Raw genomic sequence first — 17,070 nt, forward strand, 5'->3', positions numbered from 1 at the left:
GGGGATTATTGTTTTACAGAGACATAAAAAAGACATTTGTATGGAATGCTAGAGATATTGGCACTAAGAAAGCTAATCATCTCCACTTTTTCAGGGCTTTTGCAAAGAACACAAGCCATACTAGATGGAATGAGGACACATAGATGCTGCTCTACAGTGAACTAAAAACTGGGTGAACAAATGTCTATCAGTATATGGCCAGCTTATACAGTGCGGATGGATGAATGTGCAGCCCCGGTGACTGTCAGAATACCCAAACAGCGACTTCATCTGAATGGATGCAGCCACTATTCGGCTGTCAATTTTCTGAACGCCCACCCACAAATTGAATTTGGACTGGTTAATTAGGATATATGTATGGGATGTAACAATGTATGGGAAAACAATGCAAATAAATATTGCGTGATTGTTGTCAGACAGTAGATAGTCACATGGTTGATATGTAAATAATTGTTTCAGCTCGTAAGTACGCACTACTTGACCCACAGTGTGAAAAACAAAATATTTTATTACTTTCAACAGACAAGGTGCATTGATGGCATCACAATATTTCATGAAAATGGAATTAAAGAAAAACAGGCTGATGAAGATGTAGAAAAGTACTGCTGTATATGTGTTCAATACAATCATGAGCAGATATACAGACATTGAGATGAGAAGAAAATGACATTTCTGTACTGGTGGCAGCATGTGTAACTAAGACTACCACTATATTTCTGACCCTGGAAACGCAAGATACAGTATGCTGGCATAATAATATGGGCCACAAGCTGCAGGCAAGCATGATTGTAATAGGATTAAATTTTTTCTCTCACTTAAGAGCTTAGAAAATTAAGGGGTATTGAAAACAAAACCTGTTTAGTTGACTCACTACTATGTGGTCGCACAGGAAACAGGTTTTCCTACTGACAGCTTTTATGGGTTTACTGCAGCCATTGCAGATTTATCTGCCTTTTCACTAAGCTGCCTCTAGAAACAGGTGTAAGGTATACTTTCACATTTTTCTTGTTGGAGCATTCATCTAAAGCTCTTTCCTAGCTGCCACTTTTTCTTCTCTCAGCTATCAATACTGTGTGTGAGTTAAAACACAACAGATCAGAAAGCAATAATAAGAAGAAGATATTGGAGGAAAGTTCCATGAAGTTCCCCGTCAAAAGATAACTTACACCTATTTATAAAAGCAACTTTGCAAAGAGAAAATGAAATCTGCTGCTGTGAGGGAAAAAAACATTTAATACGATTTACTTCTGTAGTGCAGTCTGATACATTATAGCATCAGATTAATAATGAAAACTGTTCAAGTTACCACCTTATTATATGTTTGTCTCACCAATAGGCTGTTGGTTGGCAGTATTTACTGAGGTAGTTTAGCTTCCCAAAATCCCATCTAATTCTGAGCATACTAGTTTAGGTGATTATGGTCCTTTTTTTTCTTTTTCTTTTATTTAATTTAATTATATTTTATACCTGAGAATGATATGCTCAAAAGACATACACAACTGGCACCTGGGGAAATGGCAGTTACGAGATATTATTATGGTGGTTGGATGGCATATTATTGATACAAGTTTCTTTGGGCTGCAGCATGTAGAAGTCACCAATCATGAGCTGCAGTTTGCATTAGACCGATTTTCTGAATATTTCTGTCATGATATCATGGATTTTTTATTCAGTAAATGCTTTGGAATTCCACTCTCTAAATCAGCCAAAAATTCTGGATTTGTACCTTTTGTTCTTAAAATGAACAGTCGTTCAGTTCGGACCAAACTGATTTTAATGCTTTTTTTTATGATGTCAGGTGCTGTGCTAATTCCCAAGTCATAGAAGGCCTCAATTTAACCGTATTTCAAAGGGTACGAAAGAAAATTAAGTTCTGCTTTGAACTGTGATATTATACCTGTATGTAGTCAGCATGTACATGAACCTGGCATGCCCCTTACACAGCACATTAGCAATAGCAGTTTCATAACAAAATGACAAGAAAATAGTGATTTACAATACAGCTACAAGTTTTGAACAAAGTATTTAGCAGGCAATGTTCTACAGTCTATATAAAATTAGAATTTTGACTTGTAGCTGGATTGGTCTGTTGAATGAAACATTGTATAAACTTGAAGGGGTTTTGTTGCAGGTGCTGGTCAACCATAGTGTCCTATGAAATATATAGGGATTCCTCTTATATTTACTGTTCAATCTGCCTCCAGTTTTTCACACATGCTCTTGGAAGGATACAGTACTGTTAAACCATGCACATATTTCCTTGTCCAGATGCCAGGAAGCCGTCAACGTTCTACGTAGCCCAGCTTCTAAAATAATAGCTATTGAATTTGGCTGCGTCCAGTACAGCTTGACCATATTGTAAAGGCAAAGATGTTGCATATTTATTAGAATAGTCCCAACCTGCACTGCTTCTGTAAAAATAGAAAAGTGCTAAGCATGGGAAATTAAAATTCACCATCCTGAGTGCTGTTGGGAGGAAAATTCCCGCGTTTAATGCCAACCTAGGAATGATTTCCCTCAGTTGTCACACCCAGTACTGACTACCTGGCTGTCCATTTCCACCCGATCCATTGCCCTTGTGCCCTCCAACATCACAAAGGGGGATACCCCTTTCTGGCTCAGTTGGACGAAATGTTTGCCGATCTGCAGCTCCATTCTCAGTCTTGGCAGAAGTGGCTGCTTTTTGGACATGGTGTTTTCCCATTTTTTTTCTCCGTACAAAATAGGCTAAAATAAGAAGTCCAAGTAAAATAAGAAGTAATACTATACAAATAGGTAGTATGATACTATACATGTGGGTATTCATAAAACCAAGCAATGTACCTTCCCTAGCTGGGTTTGGTGATGTGGATGCATTTACACTTGTTATATTTAAGAACACATCTTGAGTAGTGCTTGTACTTAGGTCTTCTGACACCCAAAAGTCTTGTGTCACAGTAGTAGTACTGTTCTTGGAAATGTCTGGGTATGTGGTAGGTACAAGGGCTGGTGTAACTGAAGAGGTTGTTACTTGATCTAAATTCTTGGTTGTAGTCAAAGCATTAGTAGAAGAAAATGATGCTGTGGTTGGTAACTCTGTGGCTGACTTACTAGTCATGGGTTCTATAAGAATGGTTGACCCAACATTTGGAGTTTGCTTGTTTGTGGTAGTAATGCTTGTGGATGCCAAGGTTGTTGCAGATGCTGCTAGGTTTGTAGTAGTCTCTATATTTCCAGGTATCCTGAGTAGGGTAGCACTGTAGGAGTGGGAAGAGTTGTAAGGTACAGTACTAAACCTTACAGTAACATTTGCTGGAGGTACTTGACTAGCACTAAGTACCAAATGAAGCCTATCCCCTCTTATGCCTGTTCCACTCTGCTCATCTTCCCTTAACTCCACTCCTATAACTCCACTTTCTAGCTCTTTCTGTGAGAATACATTAGTACTTGTTGCTTCTCCTCTACCACCTTCATAAGGAAATCTTACCACCTTTCCTTCTCTTGGATGATGGACAACTTTGAACTGAGGGACACTCTTTGTGAGTGCGCCCAATTCACTTGCATCAACAACATCTAGCCCCAGTCTAATGATACAGCCTCGTGGCCATTGTTGTTTGCTTCCGATCTTCACCATTGGAGAAACCTCTATTGTTACTTTTCCAACAGCTTCTTCACCCTGATCAGAAATTGCAAGGTATTCAAACTGATCTTGGTTGGAAAAGAAATTGGTAAAGGTATAAGATACTTCATTTTTGTTTACATGTTCTTCATTAAACTCTGTAACTGGTACGTGGCCAACTACTACATCACCATAATTCGGCAGCCTTGTGATTTTATAGATAAATGTCTCTGTAGTTCTTCCTGGTATTGGTTGTATTTGTGCCTTTGTAATCTTGGTGCTGCCAGATGCTTGTCTAACTTCAAAATTAGCCTGATTTACTGGAAGTACCTTTACAGGTAGTTTTTCTATAAGAATTTGTTGTCCTGTAGAAATATTGAATATGATATCTCCTGAAACTGCAGTAAGGTTAGCCAAAAGGATAAGTGTTGAACTGGTGAGGTCATGTTGAGAGAATTTTGCCAATGGAATAGACTGGTTCCCACCTGTTTCAACTGATACACCTAAGGGGGCTTCCACTATGGAGTAAATTATATTATCAGAAGAAACCAAAGCACTGTCTACAGAGATGTAATCTGGAGTAAGAGAAACATTTGAGCCCACTGCTAGGTATAATGTAGATTTTGGTGGAAGCATAATGTCAGGTACAATAGGTGGAATTGTAAAAGTTATGTTAAATGACTCTGTAACTGTCCAGATGGTTTCCTTATGGTTAGGTTCATGGTAAGACTGAAATTTGGGATGGATTTGAGCCTTAAACTTAAAACTGTCATTAAGACTGCCTACTTTGGTATTGGTGTACAACAAGGTTCCATTCTCCAGATGTGACTGAAGGAAATATGGAGTTTGTGGGCTGAGTATGGCATCATGTAGAGTGAGATGACCCTCTGAGGGAAAGTCAGTAACAAAGAAAACCACATCATGTGTAAGTCTTGAGATACTTTGATTTGCTAAGAGGTTGGATGCATCAAGGGAGTTGGAAGTGATGGGGGAAGAACCACCTTGCACAATGTCAAGACCTGGAAAAACAAAAGCAAAAATTAAACCATTCTATTTTTTTAAGCAAACATTTAAACATTAAGGAATTACTACCTGGACATGACCTGAATAAATATTTCTATGTAGATTTCTTTGATGTAGACTAGAATAGCTTTAATAGACTTAACATCCCTATAAACCAGTTGTCATGGACATATCACAGTCTTGATGGTTAAAATCATAGATAAAGGAGACATAATTTAAATATATAAACATTAATATCTCCCTGATACATTTCCACAAGCTGCTCTGATTTTAGAATTTTCTTTTTTTTTTAAGCTATTACAGTTTTAAACACATACAGGCAAATCAATATGTTGTGCATTGTTTGATGAATCACTGCTTGGGTCCTAGATAGCTCCATCTTCCACATATTGAATAGCCAGTGGACATTTCTAAGCAACAACATTGCAACCTCCATTGCAAGGTTGCAATTTTATCATACTGTATCAATTCTAATGTGTTAGTTTGAATGCTAACAAAATATTAAATGTTCAAGAAAAGACTGGAAATATATCCTGGTTATAGGATTTATTTAGAGTCACTGGTTTATTTTATATCATTCCATGTGCCTCTGCTCAGAAACGCATCTTTATAAGCACTAGAAAGTATCATGTATACAATAACAAAGTAGAGGTAGAGGAATTCCTATGTTTTCCGTTACTAGCCAATCAAAGTGCACCTCCAAAGGGATGAAATTTGCTGGCATTTAAACCATTCTATTGTTTTAAGTTTACCTAACTCTACGTTTATTTTCAGCCCCACGAGGAATGTGAAAGGGACACACTGACCCTAATTTACAAAAGGAATAGAACATGGTCACTCTGAAATAAAATTTTTACTTTGCAATGTGAAAAAAAAAGAAAAGTAGGATTTTTGCTCGTACAAAATTGAATGATTAAAGTCAGCATAGCTTCATCTCATTCACTAAGCCTTCACTAAGTGAAACTTCCCTTTTCAAAGACAATATTCACTTAGGTTGGTGATTGAGAGAAGTCATTCTGAATGTAATAACCCAATTATGTGAAAATGAAATCATTTTTCTTATTCAATCCTTTTTTGTTAAAGGTTTTCAAAGTTACAAAACTTGCATGTGAGCTGTTTTACAGACTTGGTTTATGAACTTTCCAAAGACTAAAGTATGTGAACTTGACATGCACCTATATCAAAAAGAGCATTTTTTTTAACTGACAGTTTTTATTAATTTTTATATGAGAAGATTCAGGACAACTGTGCAGCATGAGTACCCAGAGTTCAGAAAATATGGTACCAGGAGATGGCCAACAAGAGCATTTTTAATGTGCAGTGCCCCATTGAGCTACAGTTGTTTAAATTTAGTTTTTGGCCTCCCTGTATGCAGGGAGAGCACTGATGGATTAGTTAGGTCTGCTCTGGACTCTGTTGGTATGGGCTCAATTGCTTGCCCCTGTCTGTCAGGGGACCCTGGGAAATAGTGAGCAGAGAATGATGACCCCAGCCTGCATATTAATATGTTCCCAACCAATCTATGGTCATTATACCAGGTGACAAGCAGGAGGCTGGGGATGGTATAAATGGGCTAGGGCTCAGGGCAGAGGTCTCTTGTTCCTGTTGGTATGGCTCAATTACTTGCCCCTGTCTGTCAGGGGACCTTGGGAAATAGTGAGCAGAGAATGATGACCCCAGCCTGCATGTTAATATGTTCCCAACCAATCCCTGGTCATTATACCAGGTGACCAGCAGGAGGCTGGGGATGGTATAAATGGGCTAGGGCTCAGGGCAGAGGTCTCTTGTTCCTGAGGGAATAAGACCCAGCCTGAGGGCTGTGGGAAATCTGCCTGGAGCTGCAAGCATCTTTTGTGGGGTTCCAGCTGCGGTTTGGTTGGGGGACCTCTATTCTGTCCTCCCGGAGCATTTAAGGAAGGACTCCGAGGAATCCAGAAGACAGGCAACTAGAGTACAGCAGTTGACTGATTTTGCACGTGGCTTCACAGGGATCAGGAAAAAGTGAGCACCAGCCTTTGGGACCTAAAAACTTTCTTGGGTTTTTCAGGGAGATCAGCAGTCACTACTTGTAGACTCAGGACAGTATTCCTGTTGAGGAGTCCCTGTTTTGTACTGTTCTATACACTTCAAAGTTTTCACCTTGAAGTCTTAGTTCAGAGTTAGTATCCTCATTTTCAGTTTTCAGTTACTGGAGTATCCCTAGGCTCACTCTCACTCTATCTCAAACATCCAGACCAATCCAGTATGTGTGGTACAAATGTACGCTTGCAACCTGAGACTAGAAGAAAAAAAAGAAGTGGGGGATGGGTGCAGATGAAGCAGGAATGAAGTGAAGGAGGGGGGTCACCAAAAATATTTTTTTCTTTTCCTTACACACGATTCAGTATCCTTTACAAAGTGAGTTTCACTAAGATTACTGAAGATTCACTTTGAAAGTAAACAAGCTATACTACTTTAATAAAAAAGAAAAAAAAACACACCAATTGCTTCCTTATAAATGTATAAACCAAGAAAGGTCTGGAAGTTTTTTGGATGTTTTTATGGGCCTGTGGACAGGCTTCAAATGTTGTGTGCTTTTACATGAGTTTGAGATGCTCCTGAGATCCTCCACAATTCATTGCAGGTGCAGTTGACCAGCTGTAGGCTGCTTTATGTCTTCCCATAGACTTGTATGAAGAGAGAAACAGTTCTGAAATGAACAAAAAGCCCTCCAAGTATGCCTTTTGGGGTATTTTGACCAGATATACTTGTACAAGTCTCTTATTATGCCCTATTATCTCTTATTGTATAAAATAAGAAAACAGTACTACTGTTTTTCTTTTATTTCTTGAATGGTCTTGATGATCTCTTTGCTTTTGCTATCATTCCAGGTGACTACACATTCCAGTCATGGTGGCACACAGCAGAGCAGTGGCTTCCTTCTCTCTTGGATATGCTGTAAAGGAGGTAGATAATATGAACTGTGTAACTAAGCCAAGAAGGTGCAGTCCAGCCAAACTTCTGCACAATAATAATTATTTGCCTGCCTCGTTTCCATCGGTGCTTAGAGCAGCACTTAGCAGACTGCAGCTTTTGCAGACACAAGGCCCATTAGTAGCAGACTACAACAGCTTAGAGGCAAGAAGAAGTGGTGTGCACGGAAGTGGAAGAAGAGGAAAGAGCTGGTTTGTTGGCTAAGCTTAGCACTAAGGTGACCAGCCCAGCTATGCCATCACTCCTTCTGTCCATTGTTCGCTCACTGGGAAAGATAATGGATCTGATTCGAATGAGACTAAATGTTTGTTGGGTGATGAGGAACTGTTGCATCTTTCTCCTGATGGAAACTTGGCTAAATAACAACATGCCGAATGTGGCTTTCCAACTCAATGGGATACTGTTCTATCAAGCAAATTGTAATAATTTGTCAGGGAGAACTTGAGGAGGTGGACTTTTGTATTTACATTAACAAAGGCTGCTGCACAAACTCTTCCTTTGTTGGTAGTCACTTCTCTAAGATAGTAGAATATTTAATAATGAAATGTCGGGAACATTATTGCTGCGGGAATTTACAGTAGTCCTCATTTTGATGTTCCCCTGAGCAGGGCTGTCTTAATGAATGGGCACGGCTGGGCAATGCCCAAGAGCCCCAGGTGCATTGGGGGCCCAATGAGAAATTTGCATTACATCATACTTGCCAACTGTCCCGGATTTGCTGGGACAGTCATGCTCGTAACTAAGCTGTCCTGGGATGGGCATGTCTCCTGGGCAGCGTCCCAAAATGTGTACTGTGCCCTCCTGATTCCAGTATTGTACCCCCCTGATCCCCCCTCCCCCCTCATACTGTGCCTCTCTGCCTCCTCTTTCTACTGTGCCCTTTGTGTTGATTAGTCTCTGATTTATGGCATGCTTTTTTATTGTTTAAAATTAGTTTTATTAAAAGCACTAATAAGTATATGTTTAAATTCTATCAACTATTTATACTTTAATTCTTGACTAAATGCATAAATTGGGGCAGGCGGTAGGGGCTCCAGTGGATAACTTTGCCCAGGGGCCCATGCTGCTATTAAGACAACCCTGCCCCCCGAGTACTAAGGCTAACAATGAACTGGATCAGCTTCATGATAACATCTGTTCACTTCAAAATAGGCTCAATATGTGATTGTCGGTGCTTTTAATCATGCCAACCTGACAGATGTTTAGCCAAAGTTTCATCAGCATTACTATTGCCACCTGAGGAGTGAACATGCTTGAATATTTACAGATAAGGAATGGGGGCATATAGAGCTATTCCTTGTTCGCACATTGGCCTTTACAACCACAATTCCATGATGTTGGTCTCTGCTTACTGCCTCTTGCTGAAAATCAGTAAACCAATAACTTTACAGTGTGGCCAAGTGACGGTGTCTCAGAGCTACAGGATTGTTGTGAATGTTCCAGCTGGAAAATGTTTGAAGAGGCAGCAACAAGTCTGACAAATGTGGGCCTTGAAAATATGCATCAAAAACACTTACTGTATACCCCAACCAGAAACCCAAATTAAAGGCAGAAGTTTGCACTCTGCTGAAAGCCTGTCATCCCGTGTTCAGGTCTGTTAACACATTTGAACGCAGGGCGGCAAGGACAACCCTCATTGCATTGCAAGTATAAGGAGGGCCAAGTTAAACTATGCTCTAAAATTCAGGGTCACTTTTCCATCAACAACCCACAAAGCATGTTGAGGGGAATTAAGAGCATCACAGATTACACCAGCAGAGGTGCAGAATGTCCAGGCATGCCCTATTACTTATGCTGTGAACCCTTTTCAGGTCTCATGCACACTAGAAAAGTTAAAAACTGCTTTAGAAACACTGGACAAAAAAACGCTAATGTTTTAGCGTGTTTTTTTACCAGCATTTAGCAGTGTTTAGCCTAGTGTGTGAGCTACATTTAGTAGATTCAGTGTTAAGGAGCCAGGTGCGCTGTTGTTAAGGAGAGGGTCGGGAAGCTGGCTGCCATATCCATAATAACGGGTGAGTCATCAGCAGTCAGTGGGGTTCCCCGCTGACAGCGGAATGTAAAAAAAAAACATTGCCGGCAATAAAAAAAGTGAAAAAAACGGTCCTTTGGGTCTGGTATGGATTGTAAGGGCAACCCCATGCCACAATTTAGAAAAAAAATGGTGCAGCCCCCCCCCCCCCCCAAAATTCATACAAGACCCTTACCCGAGCATGCAGCCTGGCAGATCAGGAAAAGGGGGGATGAGCAAGCACCCCCCCCGAACCATACCAGGCCACATGCCCTCAACATGGGGGGGGTGCTTTGGGGCAGGGAGGTCCCCCCCAAAGCACCTTGTCCTCATGTTGATGAGGACAGCCCTGGCTGGTGGTCATGGGGTCTGTGGGCAGGTGGCTTATTGGAATCTGAAAGTCCCCTTTAACAAGGGGGCTCCCAGATCCTGGACCTCATGTGAATGGGTATGGGGTACATACTAGCTCTACTCATTCATCAAAAAAGTGTAAAAAGTAAATAAAAACACAAGTTTTTGACAAGTCCTTTATTAAAAGAAAAAAGTGCCCCCTGGTGTAGATCCATTGACAATCATGACACCGCTGACCAGAAAACAAAGAAAGAAAAAAAAAACATCCGGTACTGACAAATGCTCTCGTCATCTGGCAACAACACTGTCTGAAAGCACTTACCTAAGGGGCGGGGCCATCCAGTGACATCACCGGGAGACCCTGCCCCCTTATGATGTCACCAACCCAGTGTGGCCCGTGTTGGTGACAGATGATTTTCCCTTGATACAGACCGACTCTCTATATGATCTTTGGTTCTTACAGGCTAAGGCCACAGCAGAGTCAGTGAGACATTTGACTTTTTCTATCGTACAAATTGATTGGGAATGCCTTGATTAAGACTTTTCACTTTAATTGTCTGTACATGTACAATTGAAAATGAATACAATTTTATTCTTAAAAAAAAATCATCCATCATTGCTTTGTATAGTCTGGTCACAAAAATCCTCTGATTCGCATTACTGGATTTTTCAGTATAACCCTAGTGGGTCTTTATTATATCAGTAGAATGTATGAGCAGATGTTGCCCTGCATTGAAAATCCTGCCTCTCGGTTTATGTTATCAAGGCAGGTCAAGGTGACACTAAGCAATATCCTTATTTTACAAAAATAATCCTTACACATCCACTACCCAATGGCCCTGTAATCTATTGGTCATGAAATTGTTTCTTACTGCCTTTTCTGCCTCCTTGTTACATCCTCCCTGAGCTCCTGAACCTCTCCTTTTTTCCCCTCACTTCCGCTTGATAAGAACGAGCAATGCACAATAGTTGTGGTCATGTGCACTGCTCTATGTACACTACAAATCCTATAGTCTATAGTGCCTAGTCCATCCCTGGAATGAGTAGGAGTTGGTGGCTACTTTCCTACAGAAGTGAAACTTGAAAAATTAGAATATCGTGCAAAAGTTCATTTATTTCAGTAATGCAACTTAAAAGGTGAAACAAATATATAAGATAGACTCATTACATGCAAAGCAAGATAGTTCAAGCCGTGAATATCCAACTTCTTTTGCAATTACTTTTTGAGGCTTTCCCTCCGTATGGAGGGTGTCAATGATGGTTTTTTGCACAACTGTCAGGTCAGCAGTCTTTCCCATGATTGTGATTCCTACTGAACCAGACTGAGAGACCATTTAAAGGCTCAGGAACCCTTTGCAGGTGTTATGGCAACACTTTTGAATGGCCTTTTCCTGACAATCCTCTCCAGGCTGCGGTCATTCCTGCTGCTTGTGCACCTTTTTTTTCCCACACTTTTCCCTTCCACATAACTTTCTATTAATGTGCTTTGATACAGCACTTTGGGAACATCCAACTTTTTTTGCAATTACCTTTTGAGGCTTTCCCTCCTTATGGAGGGTGTCACTGATGGTTTTCTGCACAACTGTCAGGTCAGCAGTCTTTCCCATGATTGTGATTCCTACTGAACCAGACTGAGAGACCATTTAAAGGCTCAGGAACCCTTTGCAGGTGTTATGGCTTAATTAGCTGATTAGAGTGGGACACTTTGAGCCTAGAATATTGCACCTTTTCGCAATATTCTAATTTTCTGAGATTGTGGATTTGGGGTTTTCATGAGCTGTAAGCCATAATCATCACAATTATGACAAATCATGGCTTGAACTATCTTGCTTTACATGTAATGAGTCTATCTCATATATTAGTTTCACCTTTTAAGTTGCATTACTGAAATAAATGAACTTTTGCACAATATTCTACTTTTTCGAGTTTCACCTGTACAGTCGGACCATGCAAAACAAATGTGGCCACCTCTACCAGGAAGTCAGATCACAGCAGCAAAAAAAAGAAGAAAAAAAGGAACTTGAGACTTGGAAGAGAATGTGAGCAATAGAAGAGACTTTTTTTTGAGTTAAGAATACATATTTGAATAGATTTTGTTTTGAAATCAGTTTTAGTCTCACTTTAAGGAACTAAAATAATAACCTATACAGACTGATGATCTATGTAATATACTGTAGGTATTTATATGGCAAACTTTATTACTGGGATTGAAAATTATTTGGAATCTCAAATAGTTTCATTGTTTATAAGAGTTTGGCCAACCCTACTCCGTATTTATTTTCTTTCCAGATTATAAAACTGGACATTCTTTTTACTGCACTGTATCAAACTTTCAACAATTATCACCCTCAGTGGCTGCAGAGCATCCAGAAGAGAACCCTATAGTATTTTCAGGCTGTTCTTATACCTCAGGAACCAGCATTTAATCTGTAAAGGGTATAGGAAGACACCAGCTTGTTTATTTACATGTAGGCTGTGAACATACTGTAAATGTCTACTGGTAACATAAGGGCATTGTGGCCCATACAGCATAAATCATCCATTTGTTTATTCATTTGGGGCCCCCAGGAGCTGCATTCAGGCAGCCTATGTAACTCTATGTGGACAAAGCAGCTGTATGGACACAGACGCTTGTCCTGACATGACAGGCGTGCATGGGAGGGTATGCAGTCCTGAATGCAGACAATCTGCATTCGGGGCCTCTCACCTGCCTGCGCATGCCTATCAAATTAGGATGCGTCTGTGTTCATACAGCCACTGTGTCCCCATAGATACATAGGCCGCCTGCACATGACTAGCAGCATAAACAGCAGATTCACAGCATCCATGTGAATGAGACCTATCTGGAAGAGAGGTGCACCACCCGATTGTTTCTGCCTGCTAAGAAGCAAACACACCTTCTGTTTACTAAGCCACAAGGCTAAGGACTGGTTCACACCAGCAGTTTGCGTTTTGTCCATTTTGCCGTGCGTTTTTGATGTTTTTTTTTGGGGGTGGCAACTTTTTGCTGGGCAGATTAAAAATGCAAAATGCGTCAAAAATGCATCACTTCAACACCATTGAAGTCTACTGAACCAAAAATGCAATGTTTGCTTTGAAAAAGTCCCTGACCCTTTCCAAAAACTCAGTGGCTCAAAAAAGCATAGATGTGAACGTGTCCCATAGGAAACCATGTTAAATGGACTGTAGTGCATTTCTGCAAAAAGCACTAAAAACACATTGTCAAACAGGCCTTAAAGTGTTATAAAACCCAGGACCCTGCAGTCACTGTCAGACATCAGTATGAGATGCTTCTGTGATCAATCCGACTTCACTGGCAGGTGTAGCTGACCCCTCTATGAACTGCATTTGACCTGCTTTACAGTGTTACTAAACCCAGGATCCTGCATTCACTATATCTGGCTTCCCACAGTACACAGAACATGGAAATGCAATCATTGTAGTAAATATAAACTTCTAAACACCTTTTCTCATCAGCGGTTAGAGCAGTCTTGTGACTTCTATCAGTGTCCAGCTGAGCACTGGTAAAGCTTGTAAGAGGAGTTTTCTTTCTGCTCTAAGAGGATGCAGAACCCCTGACCTCTGTCCAGACAGCGTTGGTTGGCCCTGTGCTAATCACATGCACTCTCCCAAGAAAAAAAAAGCCCTCTCTAGCAAAACACACTAAACTGAGCATGTGCAGTGTCTTCACACGATATGCCTTATCAGGAGATAAGAGGGGGACACTGGAAGAAGGGGAGGATTAGAGAAGTGAGGATCAAACAGCATTTATACACAATGCAGAGGATTAACCCCCTAGGTTCCACAGTGAGTATAACAAGCATGCTTTGCTGCATATACACACTGATTTTACTGTTGTGGATTTAGTAACACTTTCTAGTGAATAAGCAGCTGCTCTGGTCTATTCAATTTGCTCATGCACACAAAGTAACAACAGCAGCAAACCCTGCACTGCTTTCCCTGCCCTGTCCTATTAGTGGTTGACAACAGCAGTGCAAACAAAAGCATTTGCAGTTGGAATGTTTTTTGAACTCAAGGAATATTTTCTAATGATTGACCAGAATACAAGGGGCACTTCTTACTAGTCAGCCTACTAACTTCCTAAACTACCAGAGCCAAGTGTCAAGCATCACCAATGATCATTGTCCATAAAGAACCAGTCTAGGTATTCTATGGTCATAAGATTTCCTGCTATGATCTCTCTCAGTATTCTCAAGCCTATTGCAGTAGTAAAAAAAAATGAAAGTGTCCCAAATCCAAAAATTGTTTTTTTTTGGTTATTGTTTTTTTTTCACATCATAATTACACTTTCAATTGTCCATTAGAATATGCCAGTCAGTGTGTCATCAGTTCCTTGTACACAGAGTTCTTTTTTTGGTATGCGCAATAATGTCTCTATTGATCTTGAAAGGATCAGAAAAGGTTTGCATTCATGAGCTTCAGCAGATGATAAAGGTTAAAACATATACACTGTATCTCCCTGGAGTCCCTGCTGCTTGCATCCAGAGAAGATTATGTGTCCCTAACTGCAGGTAATCAACACAAAGCCCATGCAATCCACCTATTGATATTAATAAGTGACACTGTGAGTATCCTCTTCTTTTCATTAATATGGAGGTGAGCACATCTTTTACCTGGTGTGGTGGTGGTGCACCGAACAGTGAAAAGACGAGGATACTCACAGTGTCACTTATTAACACGAATGCGTGTGTTGCATGGACTTTTTGTTGATAGGACATTTATGATCACAATTGTTAATCGCTAATCACTATTGGTAGTCGTATAAGCATTGTTTAGGAAGGGGGGTGAATATAGGGAGCTGCGCTGCACTTTCTTATGAGGAATATCTATTGAGAGTGAGGTAAGATTCACTTTATCTGTGTTCAGCAAGCAACAAGGGGGTGGGTTTGTTTTATATTGTTTTCATTCTATTCATTTTATTTCTATGTATTATTTTTGCCACGTGTGATATACTGCGCTGATTCATTAAGGTTGGCTATTCCACATTATGGCAACCGCCCCACCTCATTCAGCTAGCATAAGTTCTGCTTTAAGGTTTATATTTCAATAGTTTTTTTTATTGAAGAAGAATTTTACATTTTTTGTCTGCTTTAAGTAGGGGTTAATTTAAATGTTAATTTTAGGTGTTTAGGTCAGGTTAATGTTGTGAGGAGGCATAATATAGGACCAGTAGGTTGCACAGTAGAGTTAAAGCGGAGTTCCACTGTAGCTCTGCTGACTTTTAAAAAACAGCCACTTACCTGTCCCTCGGTCCCGCGGTGTGTCTGCCGCTGCCTGTTTCACTAGCCGTCCTGTATTCCAGGAGGCCGGTATCTTCAGTGTGGGCACCTGGCTGTGATAGCTTGTGGCTTCACAGCCGGGTACCCACTGCGCATGCGCGAGTAGCGCTGCGCTTCATGAATGGTCCTGTAGTCTTCTGGGACCTGTCACATGTCCCATATGACTACAGGGAGGGAGGACACCTTCCGCTTCCGATCGCCTAGGGGATCGGACTGAAAGTGGGAGTGGGTACCTGTCAAATTCGGGTACCCACTCCCCCGCCCCCCAAAGGTTCCAATCCTTAATGGGGAGCGGGGAGCAGTCCTTAAAGCGGAAGTTCTGTATTTTTGGGTGGAGCTCCGCTTTAAGGGGTTCATATATGTATATGTGTTAGTACCATGAACTCACTGAAAACTACCAGTGCCAAGAACTAATCCACTGAACCTTTACCTGCAATGCATTAAAATTAGCCCATTTAAATTCTTATAGATCATTTGTAAATATGACTCAATATATGATGCCGACTTGCCCTGAAAATCTGCACCCAGTATACCTTACCTGTGTTTTTCCAGAGGTGTGTGTGCAGTTGTGGACAAGGACCCTGGAATGTCACTGTCACATTTAGGATATATCTCTGGGATATGGCCCGTGGAGACTGCACATGGAATGAGAAGTAATCTTGGGTAATCCAGAATGGAGATGGACTGGTCACATGCTGGTAATATATTAAACCTTCATCAACCTGTAAATAAAAGAAAGTATGCTGCAAATCTTGCAAATGGAAAGGAATGTGTAGGTTAGTTTAAGAAAAAGAGAGAAAGAACTCACATCTGACTGAGTGAAGTTGGTCACTGCTGACCCTTCAAGATTTCCTTGATGTCTGATTTGACCAATCTGTGGATTATCTTCAATGTGATACATCAGAACAGGCTGCATGCTCATTCCATCATTAGTTACTGCACTCAGGTGCTGGCTGGTGATCTGTTGCAGTGATCCTGGCAGAAGAGATATTATTATTATTATTATTATACAGGATTTATATAGCGCCAACAGTTTGCTCAGCGTTTTACAATATAACGGGAGACAATACAGCAACAATACAGTTCAATACAAGAGGGATTGGAGGGCCCTGCTCCTTGGAGCTTATAATCTGGGAGGGAGGGGCTAGTGGTACAAAAGGTAGTAACTGTGGGAGATGGACTGGTTGGAAGAGTAGAAGCTTCCATTATTAGCTGAGGGCAGGATAGGCTTCCCTGAAGAGATAGGTTTTCAGAGATCGCCTAAAAGTGAGCAGAGTAGGCGATAGTCTGATAAATTGGGGTAGCGAGTTCCAGAGGATGGGGGAAGCTCTGGAAAAGTCCTGGAGACGATCATGGGAGGAGGGGACAAGGGAGCTATAGAGCAGGAGGTCTTGCGAGGAGCGGAGAGTACGATTTGGGTGATATTTAGAGACAAGAGATACTGTTTATGACAAGTGCTGCCTGATATTTATCATAAATTCTCATGATTTAGAGAATTAAATCACCACTTACCAGGACATACTATAAGGTTCTGTATTGTTTGCATGTGGATTGTTATTGGCATAGCCTGAATGTGGAAAAAGTGTTGCTCTGATTCATTTTCTCCATCAGATACCTTGAAGAAGAATCCACCATCCAATTCTCCTGTGTAAAATGAAAAATATTAGTTACCTCTTTGCTCCTAAATGTATTTCCTCACTCTTTTTGTATTTTTGTGTGCATGTCCCTGACCTTTAACCACATTAAATATGAACCTCACTTCAATGTTTTTCCAGTGTTCAGAGTATATGTAGTGCTTTGTAAGCCTAGCTTTG

General features: G+C 40.7%; 1 protein-coding gene across 1 annotated transcript in view; it reads right to left on the bottom strand.

Annotated features, from left to right (window-relative positions):
* Positions 1-490: 490 nt before the first annotated feature.
* CSPG4 (chondroitin sulfate proteoglycan 4) overlaps positions 491-17,070 on the bottom strand; it is a 125,004-nt gene continuing 108,424 nt past the window's right edge. The window contains exons 7-10 of the mRNA XM_089671355.1: positions 16,769-16,900; positions 16,065-16,231; positions 15,795-15,978; positions 491-4,617 (exon numbers count right to left, since the gene is read on the bottom strand). Coding sequence (XP_089527481.1) covers positions 2,525-4,617; positions 15,795-15,978; positions 16,065-16,231; positions 16,769-16,900 — 2,576 coding nt within the window. The 3' untranslated portion in view covers positions 491-2,524. The remainder of the gene's footprint in view (positions 4,618-15,794; positions 15,979-16,064; positions 16,232-16,768; positions 16,901-17,070) is intronic.

The sequence above is a fragment of the Staurois parvus genome, unplaced genomic scaffold (assembly GCF_062004578.1).
Source record: "Staurois parvus isolate SC_StPar_1 unplaced genomic scaffold, SC_StPar_1.0 ptg000105l, whole genome shotgun sequence".
Classification (NCBI taxonomy): domain Eukaryota; kingdom Metazoa; phylum Chordata; class Amphibia; order Anura; family Ranidae; genus Staurois; species Staurois parvus.